This window comes from Poecilia reticulata, linkage group LG5, assembly GCF_000633615.1.
Source record: "Poecilia reticulata strain Guanapo linkage group LG5, Guppy_female_1.0+MT, whole genome shotgun sequence".
NCBI classification, from domain to species: Eukaryota; Metazoa; Chordata; class Actinopteri; order Cyprinodontiformes; family Poeciliidae; genus Poecilia; species Poecilia reticulata.
Genome location: NC_024335.1, coordinates 20,178,773 through 20,203,439, shown reverse-complemented (window position 1 = coordinate 20,203,439; position 24,667 = coordinate 20,178,773). Strand labels below are relative to the sequence as shown.

The 24,667-nt window shown below is 40.5% G+C and overlaps 1 protein-coding gene across 7 annotated transcripts in view; it reads right to left on the bottom strand.

Moving 5' to 3' along the window:
* The window catches only part of LOC103464925 (calmodulin-binding transcription activator 1), an 84,194-nt gene that overhangs the window by 24,831 nt on the left and 34,696 nt on the right, over positions 1-24,667 (bottom strand). For all 7 annotated transcript variants that reach the window (XM_017304867.1, XM_008409339.2, XM_017304870.1 and 4 more), the window contains exons 4-6: positions 12,514-12,581; positions 6,811-6,946; positions 1,519-1,590 (exon numbers count right to left, since the gene is read on the bottom strand). In XM_017304867.1, coding sequence (XP_017160356.1) covers positions 1,519-1,590; positions 6,811-6,946; positions 12,514-12,581 — 276 coding nt within the window. The remainder of the gene's footprint in view (positions 1-1,518; positions 1,591-6,810; positions 6,947-12,513; positions 12,582-24,667) is intronic.

The following is a 24,667-nucleotide window of genomic DNA, read 5'->3' as shown; positions in this document are numbered from 1 at the left end:
GTGTGTGTGTGTGTGTGTGTGTGTGTGTGTGTGTGTGTGTGTGTGTGTGTGTGTGTGTGTGTGTGTGTGTGTGTGTGTGTATGCTTTGGAAGCAGAAGGCATGTTGTGTGTGTGTGTAGTTTGTAGCTCCAGGACATTTTCTTAGAAAGGACCGCACAGAGAGCAGCGCCTGAGTCCCTGATGCGAGCGCTGAGAGTCGGGGTTAGATAACACACTGTTCTCAGGAAGTTACAGTCAGCTCCTGTAAAAATTATTTTTACCGCCCTGCACCCAGTGTGACATTTTCTCGAGACCTATATGAGCAGTGTATTCCATAGTGGTCTATATTCGTAGGTAGGACACCAGTAAGCCAAACAACATAAATTTTTACTATCAGCCCAGTCCTGGAGTATTATTTTCAGCAGCCTTAGTCTGCCTCATTAATTTGGAAGGGGAGGACTTTTATCGCCGCTTTATGGTTTAGCTCAGTTTTCACCTGTTTGATGATCTAACAAGTGAAAGCTTGTGTTCTACTTTGTAAAATAAAACCTAAAATAGTTTTAAAAAATAATGTTTGCTGTGTGCATCGACGTCTTATGAATGCAGTCAGAATTTTGCCGGTGTAGATACAGCGCCGGTCAGAAGTTTACATGTAACCTCATGTTGATTTTGGGCTTTCAATGATTCTTTTTTTTTTCCACCAACTTTTTTCCAGGGTGGTTTGATTACAACAAATTAGTGCAATGTTTTACAAAGTAGTATAATGTGCAAAAGCTGGAATTTATTGTGAATTTTCTTTAATTCACACAGGGCGAAAATTCTGCAGTATAGTATATTTGCTGTGTATTTTGTGCTTGTTAAGCATAATTCACAATTGTGAACTACGCCACCATTGTTCTTGAACACGTCACCATTTTCTTTTGATCTAATGGGAACTGAGGGTAGTTCAGAAGTGGCTTGTGCATGAATAATACCCTGGGCGAGCAACTTCTAATATCGCCCTGGGCAACTGCCCATGTTGACTGTATCAAAAACCGGCTCTGGTTGCACCAAGAGGAAAGTAACACCAAACACACACTACAGCTGTGTGGATCAGATGAGTCAGTTTCTGGAAAGCCCTGAGCTCAACAATATTTAAAATTTATGGACTCTACTTAAATTCAAAATTCATGCCTGGAAATCAGAAAAACTAAAATGAGCTCTACCAGTTCTACCAAGAATAGTGGTCAATTACAATATCCAGCTAAAATTAAGCCAGAAGTTTGTTGGCTAAAATAATAATAAAAAAAGTGTGTGTGAAGATACAACTTGGGGAGGGAAATTTGTCCAAACAATAGTGTTTTGATCATTAGTTCTTGAGTTTAGTTATCCTCTGAAAATATGTATTATATCAACATTCCACCCTGAAAACAGAACAGTTCAAAGGTATCATTAAAGCCCAAAATTAAAGTAGTATGCATGGTCAAAATTAGTATATGTAGACGTCTGACTGGTGCTGTATGCGAGAGGGGCGTAGTGGGAAAAGGGCGGAGAGCTTACCTGCAGCAGCCAATAGCATCTACGATGGAAGGTGGGGATGATGGAGGAGTGGACGTAGCAGCCATACAGACACTGGAGAGAGGATAGGAGAGGACAGCAGAGGAGAGGAGATCGCAATGGTGAACAAGACAAGAAAAAGGAAGGAAGCCGGACAAAGAAAAATTGCAAAAAGGGAGTGGAGAAGGAGAGGACAGGGAAGGAGAGAACAGGAGAGGAGAACTTAGGTTATACCCACTTAGGTTGTATTGATTGTGGTGCTGAAAGTAAATTGCAAACATGCTGTATGTGTTTTTTTCCCTAATGTCTTTTCTAAAATACCATCAATCTGACATGGGCAATAACAGCAGCAGGAACAGAGAAACTCACAGCCTTTGCAAAACAGGACATTTGGAATTAATAAAAACTTCAAAAGTTTTTAGTTTACTATTTTTTGGAAAGCTGACTATGAGGAGACTGCAAGAAAACACTGAGCGAACAAAGGACACTTATAAGAACACTACAGTTGTAAACATGACCAAATATAGGCGCAACTTGGTCAATTAGAATATCACAGAAAAATGTATATATTCCCATAATTGCATTAAAAATGACACACAGATTGGTGTATTTAAAACATACACTCCAGGTAATTTTGACTGCTGGGGGTCCAGCAAATAAAAACTCACCTCCTCAGAAAGCTGCAGTACTACACTAATAAATAAATAGTATTTTTAATACAGACATGTAATGATATAACCATGTTACACAGTAATGGGACAGTCTGCTGACTTGACGGTTGTCTAGCAGACAGTCATTGGGGAGGCTACAATTGGTAATTGCTAAAGCATGCAAGCATCTTAATGGAAAATTAAGTGGAAGAAAAAAGCCTTATTGAATAGGTGGTGGAGATGATTCTAATACAAGGAGAGTTGTAACGACATCAGTTCCACCATTTAGACAACAGACAGAAGTTTTGTGAGTCTTTTAAATATTTAGTCACTCTCTCCCTGGACCACCATGGTAGACGTCAGGGTTTAAAGCTGGTGTGTTAATGAAGAAAAAAGTATTTTTTTTTTTTTTTTTACCAAAGGCAACATTTGTTTGGCACTTACACAGTGACAGCTAAAATAATTTGTCTAATCACTAATTACAGGCAGCATTATCACTTTGCCAAGTCTCTAAATCCTTGGGTAACTGAGTGATCACCCAAACACTTGATGCCTTCATCTATAAATACAACATATCAACAGATAGTGAGTATGGTTTTAGAGAGAACTGATTCACATCAATGGTGTTAATATCCATAACTGGAGAAATTATAAACGGCATGGACAATAAAAACTTTTGTCATTGATAGGGGGTTTTTCCAGACCAATATGTTTGTTTGTTGATATGATGTTTCTTCTCTCACACACATACACACACAAACTCAACAGAGGCAGTGTTTGCGTTATGGTCCGTCTTAAAGAGTGACAGACATTGTTCTCGGTCGTTCCTTTTCCTCAAATACACTTGTGAATTAGCATCTATTTTTGCTTTTTCTGTCTTATTGTTGCAACTCACCCCAGCATGCAGCGCAACCTACAAAAGTAGAGGGGTGGGTTGTAACAAGGGACATCTGTGCTCACAAAGTCTGAAAAACAAAGCTTTCAGTCAGTATCATTTGTAGTAAACACATGTGAGTATTTTGTTGAGCACTTTGAGAACTGGATCTCCAAGCAATCAAGGAGGTAACACATTTGTTTACAACGAAATGGAGAATGGAGCACTTCAAGTTTCCTTCTGCTGATAAGTAATATGGAGATGCTGTTTTTATCTTCTCAGCACCTGGCCACACTGTCAAAAGCATCAATTGCTGCTTTGATGGTATCGCTGCTTCGTCAATGTCTGAGCAGAACCACAGGATGTTCACCTTAACTGAACTTAGCTGAAATGCTTCAATCGGTAACAAAAAAGTTAAATTATGTTTATTCAACCTAATTTATTAGGCTTAACCAACTCAATTTACTAAGTTTATCCAACTCAATATATTAAGATTTTTTAAATCTGAATTTATTAAATGTGTTTAAAATGACAAATTTAAGTCAGTCTTACTCAAATCATTTAGTTTACATCAAATAAAGAAATAAACTAAAAAAGGATCACTTTTAAATTTTTTTGGTGCTAAGACAGCTTTTATTTGATAGTAGTTAGACAGGAAAGCAGGTAATGAAAGAAGGGGAAGAGAAGCAGCTACGGTCATCATGCCGGGAATCTAACCTACGATGGCGGCGTCAAGGACTAAGGCCTCCTTGTGTTTGTTGAGCTGTGTGCCTGCGCCACCACGGCACCCTGGTTGGTGCAGGATCTGTCCCTAGTGAAGCTCGCGTCATGTCATCAGACGTAAGATACAAACACGGCGTTGAACTTAATTGCTTCAAGTAAAGTCAAAGTAAAAAAGTTCCTTTAAGTTAAAGATTTGTAACTTTTAAGTTAATTAAACACTTGAAAGTAAGTTGGTATAATTAAAGCAAAGGAATCAAGTGAGATTAATGTAAATAAGTCCATAACATGAACTGCAACCCAAATACACTTTGAGTACACTAAAACCTCCACTTTCAAAAATGTGCACAAAAATGTGAGGAGAGTGGTGCGGACAGCAGAAAGGATCATGGGGGCCACCCTTCCCTCCGTTCAAGACCTTTCATCCCGGCGCTGCGTGTCCCGRGGYCRAAACATCGTCAGAGACCCTTCACACCCACAGCATGGATGGTTCTCCCTGCTGCCCTCTGGAAAGAGGTTTCGAAGCATCCGGTGCAGGACATCCAGGTTCCGAAACAGCTTTTTTCCACTTGCCATTAGACTGCTGAACTCCCAACCGTATTGCACTTGAAAATCTGGTCTCCACATTATATCTGCCTCTTGCATAGAACAAAGAACTCTTTTACTGTTATTCCTTCACTCTATATTTTCTATATTTAGATACATATTTACTGTCTTGAGCTGTATGCAACGAAATTTCGTTTTGTATTCACCTTGTGTATGCAATATGACAATAAAGTTTAACTAACTAACTAACTAACTAAAAAGTGCTCTCACTAAATTATACACTAAAAGTGTACACTTTTGAAAGCGCACTTTTTAGTGTACACTTTTGAAAGCGCACTTTTTAGTGTACACTTTTGAAAGCGCACTTTTTAGTGTACACTTTTGAAAGTGTATTTGGGTTGTAGTTCATGTTATGGACTTATTTACATTAATCTCACTTAATTCTTGAAAGTATACATTTTTGAGAGTGCACTCTAAATCGGATAAAGTTAATGAATTGTGCTTTTATGATGATAATATATTGAGTTGGTCAGACGTATGATATGAAACTGGCATTGAATTCAGCTGTTTCTAGGAAAGCCAAAGTAAAAAGTTTCTTTAAATTAAAGATTTGTAACTTTTAAGTTAATTGAACACAAAAAAGTAAGTTGTCATCACTAAAGCAAAAATAATTAAGTGACATTAATGTAAACAAGTCCATAAGATGATCTACAGCCCAAATACACTTCTTAGAGTGTGCATGTCACTCTGCATTGGTGCAATAATTAACCCAAAAGGAAACTTTTACTTTTTGTTGTTCTTATGTAACATTTTCACTTTCTAAAAAACGCCATAATCATGAAAAAACTTTATATAATCTCCTTAAACTGTGTGTTATGAATCAGTTTATTGTTTTTTGTTTAAGTTTTTTTTTTAGTTTTTTTTAATTAGGAAAATAAGTAGACTTTCAATTACTATTCTAGGTCATTGAGGTCTGACTGTATGTGATAACATAAGGAATGCATTGCTTTACACAACTTTTGGACTTATCTATAAGATTTGATATTGTATTAAATATTGGGTTTTGTGTGAACTCCTCTGATATTTTGTGAGCTGGAAAAAACATTTCTGAACAAGACAGAGAGCCAAAAAGTCATATGAAAATTAGTTTCTTCAGAATTTTGCACAATTTTGTGCAAAATATTTTTTTTCTTTTTTGTGAAATCACAAAGATTCATTCATGTCCAACACCTGACCTTGGTGAAAAGACCGTTGTAATGTGTAACAGATGAAGGCTGAAGTAAAAGGAGGCAGAAAAGCCTCCCATCAAGGTCATTACCTCCCCATTGTGAGCAAAAATCAAGACACCCACACCCGAGCATACATGCGAACGTATGACACAGCTTTTACTAAAATAAAAGCTAAATTGCTGCCAATGTAAATACATTCAATCAGGCAGTATGTAATTTACACTTCAAGCTTGTTTTGTTTTCTTTTTCATTCATGCTCATACACACTCATGTTTTGCAGCCGTTTTTTCCCCTTCTCAGAAGTAGCCCGCTCTCTTTCTAAAGTGTGTTTTGCCAAAGGCAAAGTGCATTTCCATATATTTCCATTCGATATGAGGAGGCTCTCCATCCAGGGTTATGTTTTTCTCTAATGCTTCCTGCCTCTCCCCATCCTTCTTCTTTCCCTCTGCTCATCTCGCCGCTCTGCTCGTTCCCTCATTCTCATTCCCTGCTCTACACGCTGCTTACTTGCTCGCTTGAGGGGTCCTGGGAAGGAGTGACACAAACAATTACTGACCAAGTACCAGGGAGAGAAACTCTTTTCTCTGTGACCATGTTTGTTTGTGGATATTCAAGTGCACGGGAAATGTGAGGCGGAGTGTTAGAATGTAAATAATTGCGACATCTTTAATCTCAGCCTTTTCTCAATATGCCTTCTTCAAGCCGTTTCTTGTTCACTTTTAATGCATGAACCACTGAGTCCCCGGTAAACATCCGCATGCCTCATCACAGTTTCTCCTTTGCTCTCCTCTCTCCACCTCATTCTTTCTGTTTCTGACACATGCATGCTCACTCCTCTCACCTCCTGGTACATTCCTGCTGAATAATCAATTTCTGAGCTGGCTGATGTGACTCAAACACACACACACACGCACACGCACACACGCGGAGACGCTGCCTTGAGACTGGATCGATACCCCTCTCTGTTCTGCTGAAGGAGGCATTGACATCATTCCTGGCCTGAGGCCAAACACACTCTTATCCTTCACAAAGAGAGAGGAAGGGAGACAGGGACCGGAGCTGGGAGGAGTTGGGTTGGGGAGGAGAAGAAAGAGGGGTACCACTCACTTTCAGGCCACAAATTGGTCTGTAGACTATAAGCGGCGGGTTATTTAGCGTGTTCGTTTGAGTTGCATGTATGTGTCTCCTCCACATCGAGAAGAGCAAGTTGAGGAAGAGGTTGGCAGCAAAGCAGCAAACACCATCATCGACTTGTTTTCTCACTGCAGCCTCTTACCTCTACCCCCTGGACTTTAAGCTTCATGTGATCCTCTCGGGTGGTCTTCCCGTCTTTCCTCTTCTTCCAGCAGTAGCCATCTTTCCTGTACTTCACCTTTTTACGGTTGTAGAGGATCATAGAGCCATTCTGAGGCCTACAGCAGGACGGGACAAAGAAATTACAGTCATTTTTGTGCGTTCTTGATCTCACATAGCATTTTGCACGGTGACGTCAGCGCTACTCTTGGCGAGTTTCACGTGCCCGCCCTCCCCGCCTTCACACAAATAGCCCTGTATGCTCCAACATGTTAATATTTTAGTAGGGTGATTTACTGGCACAGCAAGAACATTGGCCTCCGAGCTGCCTTTCTGTACACACACCTGGTGGGATGAACACACACAGTTGCAAAGACACACACCAGGAATCATACGTGAACAAAGACAGAGGTATAATAGTGATATCAGACATAGCAGGGTCTGCTGCTGTGTCTTCTTTGGGCTCAATGTCAAACCTGCTGCTCGGCAATCAATCATTACTCTTTAAAACATTAGGGACAGGTGTGTGTGTGAGAGCGAGATAGATTGTGTGAGTGTGTCAAAGGAGAAAAAGTGCCTCTCTGCCTTATCTTGTGACACCAGGAGGAGAGAACAGGCTAGTTAACAATCAATAAACTAAAACACAGAGCCTTGCAAAAGCATTTATAGCCCTTAAGCCCTTTCACATTTTGTTATGACCACATACTTTAGTGTATTTTAATGGGGTTTTATGAAATAGACCAACACAAAGGAGAATAATACTCTGCTTTAAACTTCCAAAAAGCTCTTTTGCTCTTCATGAAGCTGTTTGCTCAGTAATATTCTCAGAGACCTTCACAAATCAACTGCATTCACGCCGAGAATATATTCCTCACAACAAGTGATCCGCATTTACTATTAAGGTGATTTCTGAGGGCAATTTGTGGCACTGGGCTTAAATTCAGGAGAATCAGAGTGAAGGGGGATCCATAGAAATGCAAACGATTTGTAAACTATATTATTTTCCATCCACTTCAAAATAATGTCCTACAGTCTCTTGGTCAATCACATAAAACCCCAATAAGTTACATGAGAAAATGTGGGAAAAGTTGAATATGTTTGCAACTAAAGAGTCAGAAATGCCCGCCTAACGGCAGTCGGCTGAGAGGATACACATTTCCTCCATCCCCTCTGTGCTTCGCTTCTCAATCAGCCTCCAGTCCTCATCCCTCTTATCGCATCTCCTCATTTAATTTTTTTTTTACTCCTACTGTCCCCCAGTTCTCGTCTCCGGTTCTTCTCATCTCATCTGTTCCTCCTGGTGCTACCCCAGCCTTTCCTTTCTCCTCTCCTCTCTGAATTTCATGTCGACACATCTATATGGACTGAGATGATAGCGGCGTACTCAGAAGGCCGTGTGTAGCGAAATTGAATTTACTGTGAGCTGATTTTCTCTGACACCTTAAATCTGTTCTGTTTTGGGGGTGAGCCTGCCAGTTTCTCAGTGGAGTGGAGACCCCCACCCTCCGATCAAAGCCAAGTATAGTCTCCGTCTCGAGCAGCGTGAGTCATCTGAGAGCTGCTGATTCTAATTATGTTACGGAGAAGATGGATGAGATCAAACGCGTGCTTGTGTGTGGGCGACGGACGCGTGCGTGTTTTCACATGTGGACGTGGGAGCGCGCTCGGGGACGGTTGCCCATGTGTGCACCTCGCGAACCTTGTGATTCAGGCAGACATAAATGCTATTGATTGTAACTAGGCTGTGATGTGTGGGATATAAAAAGCTTTTCAGCCGTTCCACGGTGTAGCAGAGCAAAAACAGGGAAGGAAAGGAGGAGGAGATGGTGGGGAGAAAAAAAACAAAAAACAAACGGCAGCAAGATGAAGAGGCAGAGTGGGTGTGTGAGTGAGTCCGATAAGGGAGGAGACAAGGAGGAGCGCATATAAAAAGGAGAAGGTAACTCTCACAACTTTGAACCTATGAAACAGTTCAGTGATGGGAGAAATCAAGGTCATTGATTGTGATCTTCACATTCTTCCCCCACCCCGCCCCGCAAAAGCCCTGCAAAAAAAAAATAAAAAATTGTAGTCATGTAAATGTCAGTGGCTCCATGAGCTGAGCTCCCTTTCCATCTGATGGGATTAGGTGTAATCTGTTCTAATCGTGCCTCGTGTCATGTGTAAATGGGATTATATCCAACTGCTGCTCAATAACACCAATATGACTGCCGCCGCTGCAGCTGCAGCTGCTGGGAGGCTGAGGCTGCACGGCAGCACGGCCAATCAATGAGAAATCCATCCACAACATAAACTGTGCTGGTGGCCCCCCGGCCGCTCCTGACAGGAGTCCTTAGACTGACACAATAAGAGCGCACAGATATCACCTCAGTCTTTCAACAGTGTCAGTAATCAGAAATGGGGGGCAAAAGGTGACTGATTCACTCGCTTCACGTCACTTTTTTCTTCTTTGCTTTTTTAAAAAAAAAATGTATCCTTCTTCTGTTTCACCTCTTTCATTTTTTATTCTCTTTTGCTCACAGTATATACCTACAGTACATCTGTATTAACTAAAGTAAATGTCAATAAGGTGATTCATCAATAATTCAACTTGCCCTTTTCCCCGAGTCTTTTATTCTGTCTCGCCTTTCTCGCAGTTCTCCCTTCTTGGCTCTCCGTTCTAGGAAAAGCGCCACTTATGGTTCCCTCGGATCAATGAATATTCAGACCTGGCACGTGAATCCCTGTTCGCGTCCCATCTTTTATACACATGCTGCTCCTCCCTTTAAAAATCCCCCCCTCTCGCCCTTCTTTGCCTGAATTATACATCACTTATCCTAATACATTTACATTCATTAATACTCCATTTCCAGCTGACTAGGAGCTTTACAGTCCGCTCATGTTCTGGAGTGTTCTCTACATGTGGAGTGGGCCGCTAGCAGGATGGAGGCGGGAGACAGTTGACGTACATTACTAATATTTTAATCAAACACAGGCACTTACTCATTGAGATTAAACCACAGTGAGTCACTGACTGAATGAGTGATACTGAGTTTGAACCGTGAGACTTGGAAAGTTTGTAAATCCTTAAAAATGTTCTATTATGCATTGTGCATATGTACAAAAAACATAATTTTTTTTCTGTTCAGGTGAAAGCAGATAAAAGCCCAGTCATGACAATGCAACTCCAAACAAAAACTAAAGTACAATACATGACTCAGCCACAGAAACTGTATTTCATAATGTACATGAATTAACTTCAGTCTCTGCAGAAATGTAGAGTGGAGAATGATTTTAACCGATTTCTCTTCACAGAACAAGCACTCTGTGTTGAACCTCAGTTTTTTCAAATAAATGCAAACATTTTATTTTATTTTGATAAAGGTTGGGACTTTGGCTAGGTCATACTGATAAATGAACGTGTTGTTTAACTTTTACATTCTGACGTTTTTTGTTGCATGACATAAGCCCATACCATGATAACACTTTCTCAGTCAGATTAAAAATGTCCTTTTGTGCCTTTATTTTTTGGTATATTTCCATATTTTGCTTTTATATAAACAGAGGATTTGCAGAAATGTTTTTTCTTGACAAACAATCGCTTTCTTTTTCAGTGTTGCTTAGTTTCTCCCTGACGGATGACTCATGAGTCTTAAACTAATGTTAGAATACAACTCATATTATTGCTGAGTATTTACTCTTGGGTCCCTTGTGACCTCGTAGACTGAAGCTGTGAGCCGCACTGTATGAAGCTTCTTGAATTTCCACTGTCCGACTGCAAGACGATGGAGACAAGAAACCTTTAAGATGTTTTTGAGACGCCTGTCCAGGCATGACAGGCGTGCACAAACATAGGCACTGTCAACACTAACACACAGACTTTGCCAAGTAGAACTTTTCTGATGCATTAGCACATCTTATTGACATCAAAATTACATTTTTGGTCAGCAAAGCAAAAATCTTTTTTTTTAAATTAGCAGGGAACTTCCCATTGTGAGCAAAAAATCACTAACTTAATTGGATAAGGGGAAATTATATCTTCTTAAGCTATTGTGGTAAATAAATAATATTAAAATTAAATAAGTACATTTTTAGATTATCTTAGTTATTTTAAGCAAGTCTTAGATTAAATTTATTGAAACTTGCACAAACCTGAGTGATCTAGAGCCTTTAGCAAAATGCTCTGCGTTGAAATGTCATCAACAGGGTCACAGCGTGAGCTCGCTGAAGACTAGTAACTTTATGTTTTGAGTCAGAGGCAACATGAGGTGGAAATTCCTTCAGCCATTTTTAAATGTCAGCATTTATTTAATTATATCCTCCTACATACCAGTATATTTGATTTTAATTAACCTTTGTCTGCTAGTTGCTACTATGGATGCACACATTTGGTAAACAGCTCTGTTTAGATCATTGACTGACTACTTATCTTTCCTTAGATTTTAAAGAACCGTGTAGGGAGAGGACTTTTTATGATGCAACACCAAATAGAGGAATTCATCAGGCGGCTGGAAACAAGAGACTCGATTCTGGAAAAACTAGCAACTTCTAGCTCTAACTTCTAGCAAATGGAAACAGCTTTTTGTTTTGTTTTTTAGATTTTAACATATGTGTTTTTCTTATAACTTATTGGTTTTATTTAGTTCTCTTATTTTATTCATTGTTATTTGTCTTATTTTCCTCCCTCATACTCCCACCCCTTGTTTCTAGGCTAGCCTTTTATTGTCCTGTGTTTATTGTTAGAGGTCACTTCTGTTTGTTATTAGTTGTGTTTGTTTTAGTTGACATTTTCTTTTGGTCGCTTTGCTAAATTTTTTAAATATTCTGTGTTTAATTAATTTGTCCAAACACATATCCTCTGGAAAGCAATAATAGATTTGTCCTTGTGCTTTACTGCTTGGTTCCTGACAACAAAACTGTCCTGCTGAAACTCCGTATGGACAAAATATTTGTCCTCGTCAGGAAAAACGGAAACAGCACCTCTGCACTCTAAAAAGAAAATAGTTGAACCAACCAGTCAGACTTCTGTAGATAACAAGCAATTCAATTAAGTTTATCCAACTGAATTTATTAAGTGTATCCAACTTAATTTATTAAGTTTAACCCATTCAATATATTATAATCATCCAACTCATTTTGTTCATTTGTTGATAACAAATTTATTAAGTATGTTTAATATAACAGATTTAAGTCAGTCTTACTCAAATCATTTAGTTTACTTCAAAAATGGTAAATAAACTTATATAGCGCTTTTCCAGTCATTTTGAGCACTGAAAGCGCTTTACACTAGAGTCACATTCACTTAATGCGCAGATCAGTAGGCGACTTGGGGTTAAATGAACACAAAAAAGTAAGTTTTCATAGTAAACGCAAAAGAATTAAGTGAAATTAATGTAAATAAGTCCATAAGACGAACTGCAGCCCAAATACACTTTTTAGAGTGTGGAGCGCAAATTAAATTTGACAATACTCAACACTAAAGCATACAATGTAACACTAATTACAAGGATTTGATTTTACTAACTTAAAAAAAAAAAAGTATTAGACACTGCCTTTGCAAACACCTGATCTGAAGTGACTCGGTTCTGTGTCAGGAACAGCCCTCGTTTGTAGCATACATTATGTTATTTAATGCAAATACAGGGTTAAAAAAAAAAAACACACACGGCTGCAGGTGTGTATAAATTATCATCTGTTCTCTGCTCACCTGGTTTTTGGCGATGTCGTCAGCCACTCATCGTGTTTCTCAAAAGTGATGAGATACGCAGCAATCTCCTAGACAGACAGAGAAAGACAGAGAGGTTATATTGGTGTGTGTGTGTACATCCCCGGCAGAGTGTGTGTGTGTGTCACAGGGAGATAACACATAACAAGTATTTCCAGATGACCTGCTGATGCCCACAGAGAGTGTCACTATCTGATTGCCAAGGTGAGGTTCGGCCACCTGATTGGTCACAGAGCAGCCAGTGAGGAGGCAGATACAGAGAACAGACCCCCAGGGCCAGCAACCAATCACACTTCACTTTGCCTCTTCCACTGGGGAGGAAAAGCTATCTCCTAAATACACACACTCGCACTATATAAACACACACACACACACACACACACACACACACACACACACACACACATATATACTGTATATTCACATACACAGGGGGTGCAGGCCTATAAACCTGCTCAGAGAGTACGCTGATAGGAAAAGTTTTCTTGCACTTTGCAGTTTGCCATTCAGATAAAGCCTCTTCCTAACTCCACTCTTAATTCCTCCGGCTCTCATCTTATTTCCTCATCTCTCCTCTTCACAATTCTTCTCTTCTTGCTCATGTGAATCCAACAAGGAAAAGGGAAACTCGAATCATACAGGTGCATTTTATCGAGAGCGGGGGGAAAACAAAACATCCACACACACACACGCACACACGCACACACGCACAAACACAGACATAAAGAAATGCATCCAAAAGCAATTGCTGTTTGTACCTCACGCTTTTTAGTTGCTCGTGCAACTCCGCCTATTCTCTTTGCTCGCTGAACTTTCTCACCTCTGGTTTCCTCCTTCAAACATCACTCTCTATCCGTCTATCATCGACTCCCATCTCACCCACTTGTTGGGAAAGACTATGAAATGTAAATTATCCTCTTAAGGCAATCAGCTTTTGAAATGTGGCACAAAGCAATAGTGAGGACGACATCAACACTCCAGCACTCCTTCATCTGCCCCCTCAGATCAACAGTCTCCTCTCTAGACTTTCTTTCTCTCTTATCCTCTGTCTTGGTGTGTGTGTGTGTGTGTGTGTGCGTGTGTGTGTGTGTGCGTGCGCATGTGCGTGTGTGTGTGTGTGTCCCAGTTTGGCATGAGAGCTCCCCGGCTCGACACTGATATGACAAAAGATTTGAGATGTGGAGGGGGAAGGAGGTGAGAGGGAGAAGTACAGAGCAGCTGGAGGGTGCTGACACTTGACTGGATAGGAGTTTTTTGTTATCCTGAGTTTGATCCTCACCTCCCAGGCCCCCCACTGGCTCATTCAGAATTTATATCGGTATTTATATATACGTGTGTGGGTGTGGGAGAGACTGCTATCGCACCCTTCATAATTATCAATAGCTGGCTTGAGAATGTGTCTGTACAAGGTAAATAAAAGGCTCAGAGGATAGAGTCTGTACATGAATACAAAGAAGCAAACACACCGCTTGAACTTTTTCACATTTGCAATTTACCAACCACTACAGGGTTGGGGTATAAGACTTAAAGAGAAAATCTTTTCACCACCCTTTCCCCCCCCTGTAAAAATAGACAGAAACTATCTTTTAAAAACAGTGTTTTATTTTTATCAGTCTGCGAATTGATCTGAATTTAAAGTCGAAATAAACAGAAGCTGTGATGCATCTTTGTCACAAAGATGGTAACTCTCAGTTGGGCTAACATCACTCTGAACTACGGAAATCAATTTATCGCCCAGTCCTCCCACAAACTTCAACATATATTATTTGGATCAATGTGTCGAACCAAGACAAAATGTTGGAGAACTAAAATGTGGAAGAGAAAGGACAGATGGATTCATTTGCATTGCCACTTTTAATATGACACCCCAAAATAAAAATCTAATGCAAACAACTTCCTCTGGAACAAAACTTATAAATAATAACACACCTGAGTGTAAGGCCTCAGGTGTGTTAGAGTACCGTAGTGAACAAACATCATTATGAAAACCAAAGGAGAAACTTGACTGGGTTTGGTTAGGGCTGCAACAAAAAGCTATTTTACTAATTGATTCTTCTATTGATTCTTCTGAAGATTAATTGATTATTCAGAAAAAAAATATTGGGATATTTTGCAGATTTTTTCTTTAACCACTAAAGCCTTTTATTACGATATTAAAAATACACAAAACAACGCAAATAAACATTTTTCAATTACTTTTTTGAATATGAAAATAAACATTTTATTACCTAAGATTCAATAACGGCAATTATTTAGCGGGCACTTGATCATTTGTAGCAAAGGATGCATCTGCAATTTAAACAATTCTGTTTACTAATATGTTTATATTTTTCTACTAATAATTGGACAGCAAAACAATTATTAACAGGAGCTTCTTTTTTTTACGCACTTTGAACCAGGTGACATTAAAATCATGCTATTTGAGGAGTTTTTGGTAGAACGTATTTACAGGTAAATGTTTTTTATTATTATTTTAAATGCAATATGTGTGTATTTTTTTATTAGTGTTAGCTTAATCACTGCTCTGAGTGTGTTGTTCTTTCAAGCAGCCATATTTAGACTACTCAAGCTGGGATTCATTGATTACTAAATCAATTGACCATTACTTCAATAATCGAGTAATTGCTATTGGTCTTCAGAGGAGCTGCAGAGATCCACAGCTCAGGTGGAAAGACTACTGTGGTAATTACATACTCCACATATTTAGTTTTTGGGGGAAATAGGCAAAAATAATCCCATTTTTGAAAGTACACCATGAAATGTGATGTTTACACTCTGTCACGGACTTTGAGGGAGAAAAACCAAACATGTGGAGGGAGGCAGTGCTCTAGACAAAAAAAGACCCAAATTAAACTTCTTTGACCTGCTTGTAGAAACACTTTGTGTGGCAGAAAACTGACGGTGTTCAACACCTTGTACACAAAATCTTCAAGGAGAACCACAGGGAAACGGCAGCAGTAATGGGGAAGCTGGCCAGAGTTGATGAGAAGATGGATGAAGATAAATACAGGGCCAACCTTTAAGAAAACCTGTTAGAGGCAGCAAAACACTTCAGGCTGATGGGGCGGAGGTCACCCTAAACACACATCCAGGGTGGATTGGCTTAAATCTCACATCCTTCTTCTGAAACTCACAGTTATGTCCGACTTTGTGTAAAATCCCTAAAAACCACTTCAGTGTTTGCTTGTAATGTTACAACACTTGAAAAAGTTCAGTGGCGAGATTACTTCGGTGAGACTCCGTAGCCATATGTTGGCATAATGACACACACACACATAAGCACACAAGGAGTGCCTCATTCATTTATGCATCTATTCATTAGCTGTGACAGGCAGCCACCTCTCCTCCTCCCAAACCACTCCGCAGCAAGTCAATATCCTATACAGCCTCCACGGCTCTGGCCAGGCACTCGGGCTCCCCTAGTGACTGTCAGCCAGCGGGAGGCGGGAGCAGAGAGGAGAGAGGGGGGAGGAGATGAGGAGCTGGAGGAGGTGGGGTGGACAGAAGGATGGGAGGATTAAGACAGAGAGAGGGAAAGAGAGAGACTTACAATTAAAGGCCTGCCCCATAAGAGCCATTAAAAAACCAGAAACAGAGGAGTCAGCTGAAAAAGGCAGCCCGACACACACTATACAACACACCCACACACACATGCACAAGCACACACTGCTGCTGCTGCTGCTGCTGCTCACTCCCCCTGGCAGCGAACACACACACACACACATGCCCATGTGAAGAGTGACAGAAGTGAGTTGGTGAAGGTCGATCCTCAGGAAGTCACAGTTATTGTCCCAGTGGAAGGAAGTGATGGAGCACTGTGAGCATGCCTGGTGACACGCTGACCCTACAGGAATACTGTGAGTGAAGGTGCATGTGCGTGCATGCGTGTGTGCGTGTGTGCACATGGGCTGGGAAAGGCATCCTCCTCCAGGGATCTGCTCGAGAAACCCAGACGTTCTGCATGTCTGTGTGCAACAATACATTAGCAATACATTACGACAGGCGCTCAGATGCACACTCGCTTTCCCCACCCAACACACACCCATTTCTGCTGGCTGGCTGCTGTGCATGTGAAAGCGTGAAAGAGAGTTACTTAAGAAATATCTAACAAAGCAGGGAGCATGAGTGGGAAGTTAGATTGGAGCGAGCACTGCAGTTGGGGAAATCAGCCTCCCACTCACGCTTCACTGAGACCATCTCCCTCCGAGAAACTGGTGGCATGTACAGAAAGGCAGCCACACAGACGCGCGTGTGTACATACAAACACACTTACAACGCCTTGGGGAGGTTTCCACCAGGAAAGAGACTTTATAGGTTCACCTACACACCCGACAGTCCCATCCAGGAGCTTCTCCCAGGGATAGTCACTTACCAGGGTCTGGCCATGGGCTTGTATATATATCTATATAGAGAGATGTATGCATGTGAGAGGGAGCTGTGTGCACGTTTGAAGCCTAATGATGAGCATCACCCCGACAGAGATCTGGGGAAAACAGAGCTGTCTTCAAACTGGAACTGTCACATCCATTCGAAGTGCCTCAAATGAAAGCCGCCGCTGGCTCACAACAGAAATCATTTGGCATTGAACGGTTTATTTTGGCAGAACAGGAGGTAACAAACTGAAGTGTCCTTTCTAACTACACAATCCATACCTGCCTCTCCTCTTGGGCATGGCAAGTCCCGCATGTATGGATGCGTGTGTGCGCGTGTGTGTATGTGTGTGTGTTTAGGGGGGAGGGGGGAAGATCTGCATTAGCATTAAGACCAAGAGAGGTCTGCTGGTGCGGTGATGTGCTCCAATAGCACCTTCGCTGGGTTTCTCCTTTCCACAGTGTCCCTGCTGATGTTTCATAATGACAGGCAATGTCTACAACGCTGCCATCCTATATGGCTTTATTGTTGTTATTATTATTCTGTGGATTTCCCTGTGGTGTTTATTCTGATCCAGTCTCGCATTTAGACAGAATTTAATCTTTTTTTTTTTAATGATAGACTGGTGTAAAGTGATGTATAACTGTGAAGTGGAAGGAAAATAACAATGTAAAAGGTGTATTTGCATTTAGCCATTTTTACTCTGATGGTAATCCTAAATAACATCCAAAGGAACCAATAACCTTCAGAAGTCTCCTAGTTAAAGGCCCTCCAGAGTCTTTGCATGTCTATGAGATTTGTTGAAAGACATCACTAAACACACAGCCTCATGAAAACCAAAAAAACTATTAGTCATTCACTCTACAAATATGGTCTATATGGAAGAAAGCCATTGTTGAAAGAAAATCATGATAAGTCATGTTAAAAGCTTTAAAGGATCAAAGAAAACAAGTGACAGAAGGTGCTCTGGTCAAATGAGACACACATTTTATTATTTGCCCTAACTGCAAAGACTGTACCAGAAAATCCTGAACTCACCATTTCCACTGTGAAACCTGGACATGGCGGCATCATGCTTTTCTTCAGCAAGAACAAGGAAGCAAGTCAGAGTTCAACCAAAGATTGGTGAAGATGAATACAGGGCAATTATGGAAAACAACGTCCTGAAGCTGTAAAAAAAAAAACTTCAGCAAAAGCAAAAGCCAGAGTTACAACGGAATCATTGACATCAAGCTAGATCAATGTGGTAAAATGGCTCAGTCAAAGTCTAGCCCCAAACTCAGATGAGAGCTGTGATCAAATTCGCATAAGACAAAGGCTGTATTCTGCTACAAGCCGGTTTTCCAGCCTGACAACTATCAGCAGTACAGTTTGAAAACAACATATTACTTTGCGCCTTATGCATTCTAATATTGTGGCAACACATTGAATTACTGAATTGCAAACTGTCCAAACACTTCATTACTTTTTGGTCAAGGTTAGTGAAAAACCCAAACTGTCCAAGTTGCCGTTCTATTTTAAGGTCCATTACTCTTAAATGTTTTGAACAGGAAGTCATATTTTCCCTAAAACGAATATCGTTGTTCAAACAGACTGTTACACTTTAAAAACCAAGATGTTTTATTGTATACCAGATCAATACTGAGTTTTGTACTGTGTGTCTTTAACCATACTAATTACGCTGTGCAGCTCTCAACGGAGAGAACAATGAATAATGATGGGATCATTTTGCTCAGTTAAAGCCGCACAACATTTTATCAAGTCCATTGTAAACTATGAGAAATAAAGTGTAGCTTGTAGTGCACTCCCAAACTGCCTTGCTCCCTGCTGTGTGACTTTCAAGAGCCCTTACATTACCTCTGCTGCCTAATACAACTGCTTAACGCTGTTTCCATAACAACTGTTGCAAAGCCCCTGATCAGAATTCCTCTCGAGCTCGCCTTGTGTTTATCATATCAACACCTCATCACTCTCTTAGCTACATACATGCACTCAAACATGGCCGTAAGAGACTTCTGCACACAAGCACAAATGGATTACTAGTGTAGAAAGTTGTTGGTTGCAATGAAATAAATAACATCATCACTCGTTTGGGTTTTGTCTGTTTCCCCCTGTTTGGTCTGTCAGCATGTACAAACACAGAGAACTGCTCACAGAGACACGCGTGCTAAATGCTGGCCCGTCGGCGGCGGGTAGCTAACGTCTGACCTTCAGCGGTGACGAGTCTCTGTCGCCTAGTTAAGAAAGAGACGAGGATCACATTCATCTTCGTCACACATGATTAGACACACAGGTACATGACATGACAGGCACAGATGTGACTAAGACGCGTTCATGTACACCTCAGTAAAAGTGAACACACTGACTTTGACAACTCAAGGGTCACTTCAAAATACCCTTCCTGATCTGCTGTAAGCTCTATGCCACGTTGTAATATGAATCTTTTTATGACTTGCTCAGGCTAATCGATTGAATAATCGCTTGTAACTGCTGATAGTGATGCGAAACATCACAATGTGATTTATACACTGGAACGTTTATATGTTTGAAACCGTAAATGTGAAAACAAATGAGGGTTACAGAAGCAGTTGTGGACATTTTTGGTCTCTGTCTCTACAGACAGTGAAAAACACTTGTATTCCAACTGCTTTACTGGCTAAGGTTACATCCATATTCTCTGGTTACCCCAAGTCTGACTCTGATTGGCTAAACAGTCCTCCTTTATTTTCTTTCTTTTTTTTTTTTTGTACAGGAAACACAGATGGCTAAGGAGCATGAATTTGGGCTCATTCAGAAAGAACCAGCAAAAAAAAATTCTCCAGCTGGGAAGAGGGCTGATTAACCTTGAGATTCTGTTACAATAAATAGTTTTGCTTGCATTGTACCCAACCTACATTTTTCTATTTCAAAAAGCACTCTTCTTTCAGAATAGGTCTCTCGCAAAGGTTTTTTGTTTGTTTTAATCCTGTGATATTGCCAGTCCTAAGTGACGGATCTCTCATGACACCTCAAGCTCGCCTGAAATTTGATGATCAGCCAACCTGTCGTCGCCGAGGAGTTTTAGTAGGGGGTTCATTTAAGGACCCATCAAACCCATCAAGATGCACTGGCAGACCAGCTCACAAAGGACTGTTTTCCCTTTCAAGACTCATTTATGATCAATATTTCTGTAGCTATGCTGCCAAAGGTCCATTTTTATGCTTAGCTGTGTGAAATTAAATTTTTTTTTTTCATTCACCTTGTGTACTGGGTCATTTGGTTGCTTCCTTCACACCCAACCCATTTCTGAATCCAAAGTAAGGAATCACTAAAACACCACTGGACCTGAGCCAGAACCGGCATCTGCCACTCGCAGTTATCGCTTGGCCAAAACAACAACTGTCTCTGCAGGGTTTTACCCGAGAACCAAGCCACTGACAGTACAGAGGGAACTTCATGCACTGCAAGTCCAGTCGGTTTCACGTGGAAGAGAGAGCAGCCCAGTTTTGAAACCAGTAAAGCAGTCTTTTAATTCTTTATAATGGCGGTTCATTTGCTAAAAGCTGACATTTGATCTCTCTGCCCTATTTTGTTCCCTCTTTCAGACTGTTAGGTATTAGGAGTCATGTACTACTTTTTGCACACAGGTCAAGAGAGTCTTAGAGTTTGATTCAGTGTGGAGCCTGGTGCCTACATGGATGAATACTTTTCATAAAAATTAATTCACTTTCACTCGTTCTCCTTATGGTTTGACCTTTTTACTTCCCCTTTTTCGCGCCTCTCATCTGCTAACTTACACAGGTCTGCGCGGTGAAGGTGGCAACACAAAGATACACCCTCAAAGTCCACGGAAAGTAACACAAACTCTTTCAGTGGAGACTTGAGAGCAAGGAAGCGCTGGCCTCAATTCACCAGGGGGAAACATCAATCGCATTTTTCTAAAGACTTCTTTTTCTCGCGCGCCTGTACCTGTCCTCTTCTTCCTCCTGCCTGGGATTTGCATTTGAGGAGACGGCCTCCTCCCCCCCTCTCTCTTGGTGGGGAGGAGACGGGTGGGGGGCACATCAAAGACGCCAACAGGTGTGTGGTGTCGAGCACAATGCTGGGATCCCCCGCTGCACTAGGGCGTAATGGATGAAACCTGTCAGAGTCCTCAAAAACTCCAGCAAAGTTAACTGGAAGAAGGTGTGTGCCACACACACGTTCAGGTTTGTATTGAAGAGTGTGAGTTTCTGCCGGCGGGAGGTGGGAGAAGACAGAGAGAGAGGTAAGGTGGCGAGGGGAAGGTGGCGAGGGGAAGGTATATCGGCGAAGGAGTCTCCAGTGGTTGTGTTAACCCCCGCCTCAGCTCACCGTGAGTCATTCCGCCCTCCGAGACTCATCTCTGCTCCGCGATTGTTGATGTTTTTGTGATTGAGGAGGTTTGCATGCTAAGAAGAGACGGAGAGCCGCAGATACGAGACAGAGAGGGGGGAGTGAAAGAAAGTGTGTGCCACCTCTCATTGGCATAAATACTTGTTTACAACGAGACATAAATTGGCACCCTGTCAGTCAGCCTCTCCATTTCTCTTTGCTCTAACTCCTTTGCTCTGTTTCCTCTGCCTCTGTGCGGCTAAGTGTATTATAACACTCCCCGGTTCAGCCCTCTCTCATTACCATATTCTAATTACATTCGTTAAGGGGAGCATTTGGGAGTTTAATGAATAAATTTGAAAGATGGGTCTCTGTGGCGATCTTTAGGTTTGTCTCCTCCTCAGTCACCTAAGAGTGGGAGTCAGTGTTCCTGCACAGCTTTAAATGTAAAATCCCATGCTTTCCAGGACTCACATTTCCAGAGTTTTCACTTCTTTAGGCTAGTTTAAAACTACAAAAGTGCTTCTACAGTGGTCATGTTTTAAATATGGAGCATGGAAAAGCTAGGAATGAAGGAAGAACACAAGGAGGAATCAGAGGTTTGATACAAGGAAGGAAGATAGGAAAGAAATCAAATTATATGAGGGAGGATGCACCAAAGGTAGAAAGCAGGACAGGACAAAAGAAAGGGAGATAGTAAGAACACACAGAATAAAAAATAAAGGATGGACTCATGGGAGGACGCAAAGGCAAAAGGAATGAACGACACAAAAAAGGCTGGAAGTAAGAACCAAGGAAATATAGATTAAAAAAAGTAGGAAGGAAAAAGGTAAAGACACAAGCGAGGTAGAGAGGAAACCCGAGAAAGAAAGGAAGAAGGAAAGGAAGAAGGGAGTGAAGTGAGAAGAACAGAAGGAATAATGGAAGGACAGAATGCACGACAGGAGGTGAAAACAAGTAGCAAGAATGGATAATATTTTGTGAAACATCCAAATTCAATGGAAAAAAACAAGTACTTTCATCACCACCTATATGTTCCACATTTTGCCTCAGTCTTTCACCACTGTGCAGTTCTGTTAAAAAATAAAATAAAAAGATAGATTGATAGATTTTAACAAGACTTGTTTTAGCTTATGCCATGTTTGGATCTGTTCAATGTGTAGACAGCAGAAGCAGGCGGTTGAGAAATGCTGTTCAGTACGTGTGCTCTCTCTACAAATATCTCACAATAGCTCCATTTCAGTAGAAACAAACAAATCTAGTTAACTCCAGAAGCTTGTGTGGACTCCTGTCTCTTTATAAAAAAAAGAAAATCAATTCAGAATTCTGTTTGCTTCTGCCAAGTAAAGATTTCATGTCATTTGTTTGTTGTTTATGAAAAAAAAAACAAAAAAAAACTTGGAGCCACCCATGCTGAAGTCATGAATATTTAACCCATCTCAAAACTAAAAGCAGAAACTGCCAAAGACAAGCACCAAATTACAGATGTACAAATCGTATACAATCTCCGATTTAACAGAGACAACAGACCCAGGGCCTTTAAAACAGGAGGTGGGTAAGTAGAGGTAAAACAATCGTAGGCAAGCGTTAGCATTAAATCAACCCTGCCCCTGTGACAGGCTTCTTCCACTGTTGTGTGGTTTTTGATTTGTCTCTGCCTGGAACGGAGCCCTGGGCACTAGACCTGCGCTCACTCTTTCAGGGTATTGCAAAAATGTGATATACCCTCCTCACATGGTTTAATAAAATACATTCTCCACTCTGATGATTGCCAGCTTGTGCTTCAAGGAGTTCAGCAGTGAATTTGCAACAATAACCCAAACAGTTTTTTTTTTCTTCTTTTCTTTTTTTTTTCCCTTAAAGCTTGGAAAGGGATGTGCTTTTACTTGGCCACTTGCCAATGATTACTGACAATTAAACAATGCCACAAGCAGCGAAGATGAAGAATTTAATTTAACCTCTTGCCCACAGAATTTAATTTGACCGCGACTGCAATTCACTTAAAATGAAAATATTTTCATCTTACTGAATAGATTGTTTGTTTTTTTTTAAATCCCAGACCGACATTTATTCATTTTGTCGCTCACGTAAATGCAAAAAAAAAAAAACAACAACAACAAAACCAGGCATTTGGAGGCAGCAGAAATTAGCTAATGCCTGGAATTTTTTTGTGTGTTTGTTTCATTCTCAATTCAAGCGTCCTTAAATTTGCCTGGAAGCGGTGAATTAAAAACAGGCTGCACTCATCCATGGCTAACTATATACAACAAGCTCTGCAAGAGACCATTTTGGTTAAAAATGTGCTTGCCTTTAATTGTTTGTAAGTGTGTGGTATCTTCTTCACATAATGTTTGCAGTGATAATTCACTGTGCATGGAAGAGCCCTCTGCCATCACCTTCCCTTCAAGCACTGTGACTCATGCTGTGGGTGCTAGCTTTCATTTTAACCTCTATATAATGCACCATGCATGTATATAAATAAAAAAACAAGAGAGGATGAGAAACATTTTCACTCTTTAGACCAGACACCAGGCATGTGTGTATCAGGTTGCTTATGGAGGATGCTTTCTTTGCTTTAGTCTGGTTGTTTTCCATCCATTAACTGCATGCAGCACTAATAGAGCTGTTTAATAATTGCTAATTTAATGTGGCTTTATAGATTGAAAGAAGAAACAGACATCAGTCATTGCCTTTTGGGCTGTTGTGGTAACTTTCCACCTCATAAAAACTGTAATTGACTGTGACTTTTAGTGACATATGCAGGTGGGAAGAGCCAGTAACCTAGAGCCTGAAAAAGAGAAATTAATGCTGTCGTGCTTCACAGAGTGTTCATACCTTTTGAATTGTATCCCATTTTGTCAGGGATTTAGAAGTGTTATCTTATTAAACAATGTCCGAAGCCTTAAATATGTCATGTACCAACTATACCGGGGCGAAGGTTCACAGTCCAGCAGGACCAAATACAGCCTGAGCTGCAGTGGTTTCAGTCTGAAAGCTGCTGGCTTTGGCAAAAAATAATAAAGAACCAACTAGTGTTTTTTAAAAGACACATATAACAAATGAAGGTCTTAGCAATTTATGGAATAACTACATTGAAATTCTACAACTAACACTAAAAGAGTCAATATTATTATTCTTTAAATCTATTGTCCTTGTCATTGGTTTGGAAAATATATGTTTTTTTTATTTCATTTTCCACAATTAGAAACATCCCATAAAATAAGTATCAACTGGTTATTAGCAAAAGTTAGGTTGTTTTATTTATTTTAATGTAAAAAAAAATATACTATAGTAGTTCTTTAGAAATTACAACAAATTTCCTGAAGTAGATATTTTATCAAAATCATAAGTTGCCATGCAATATTAGTGGCTTAATTAACTTTATTTAGCTGGAAAGTGGGCAGAAATGTCTCTTTGGATTGTAAAATCGACT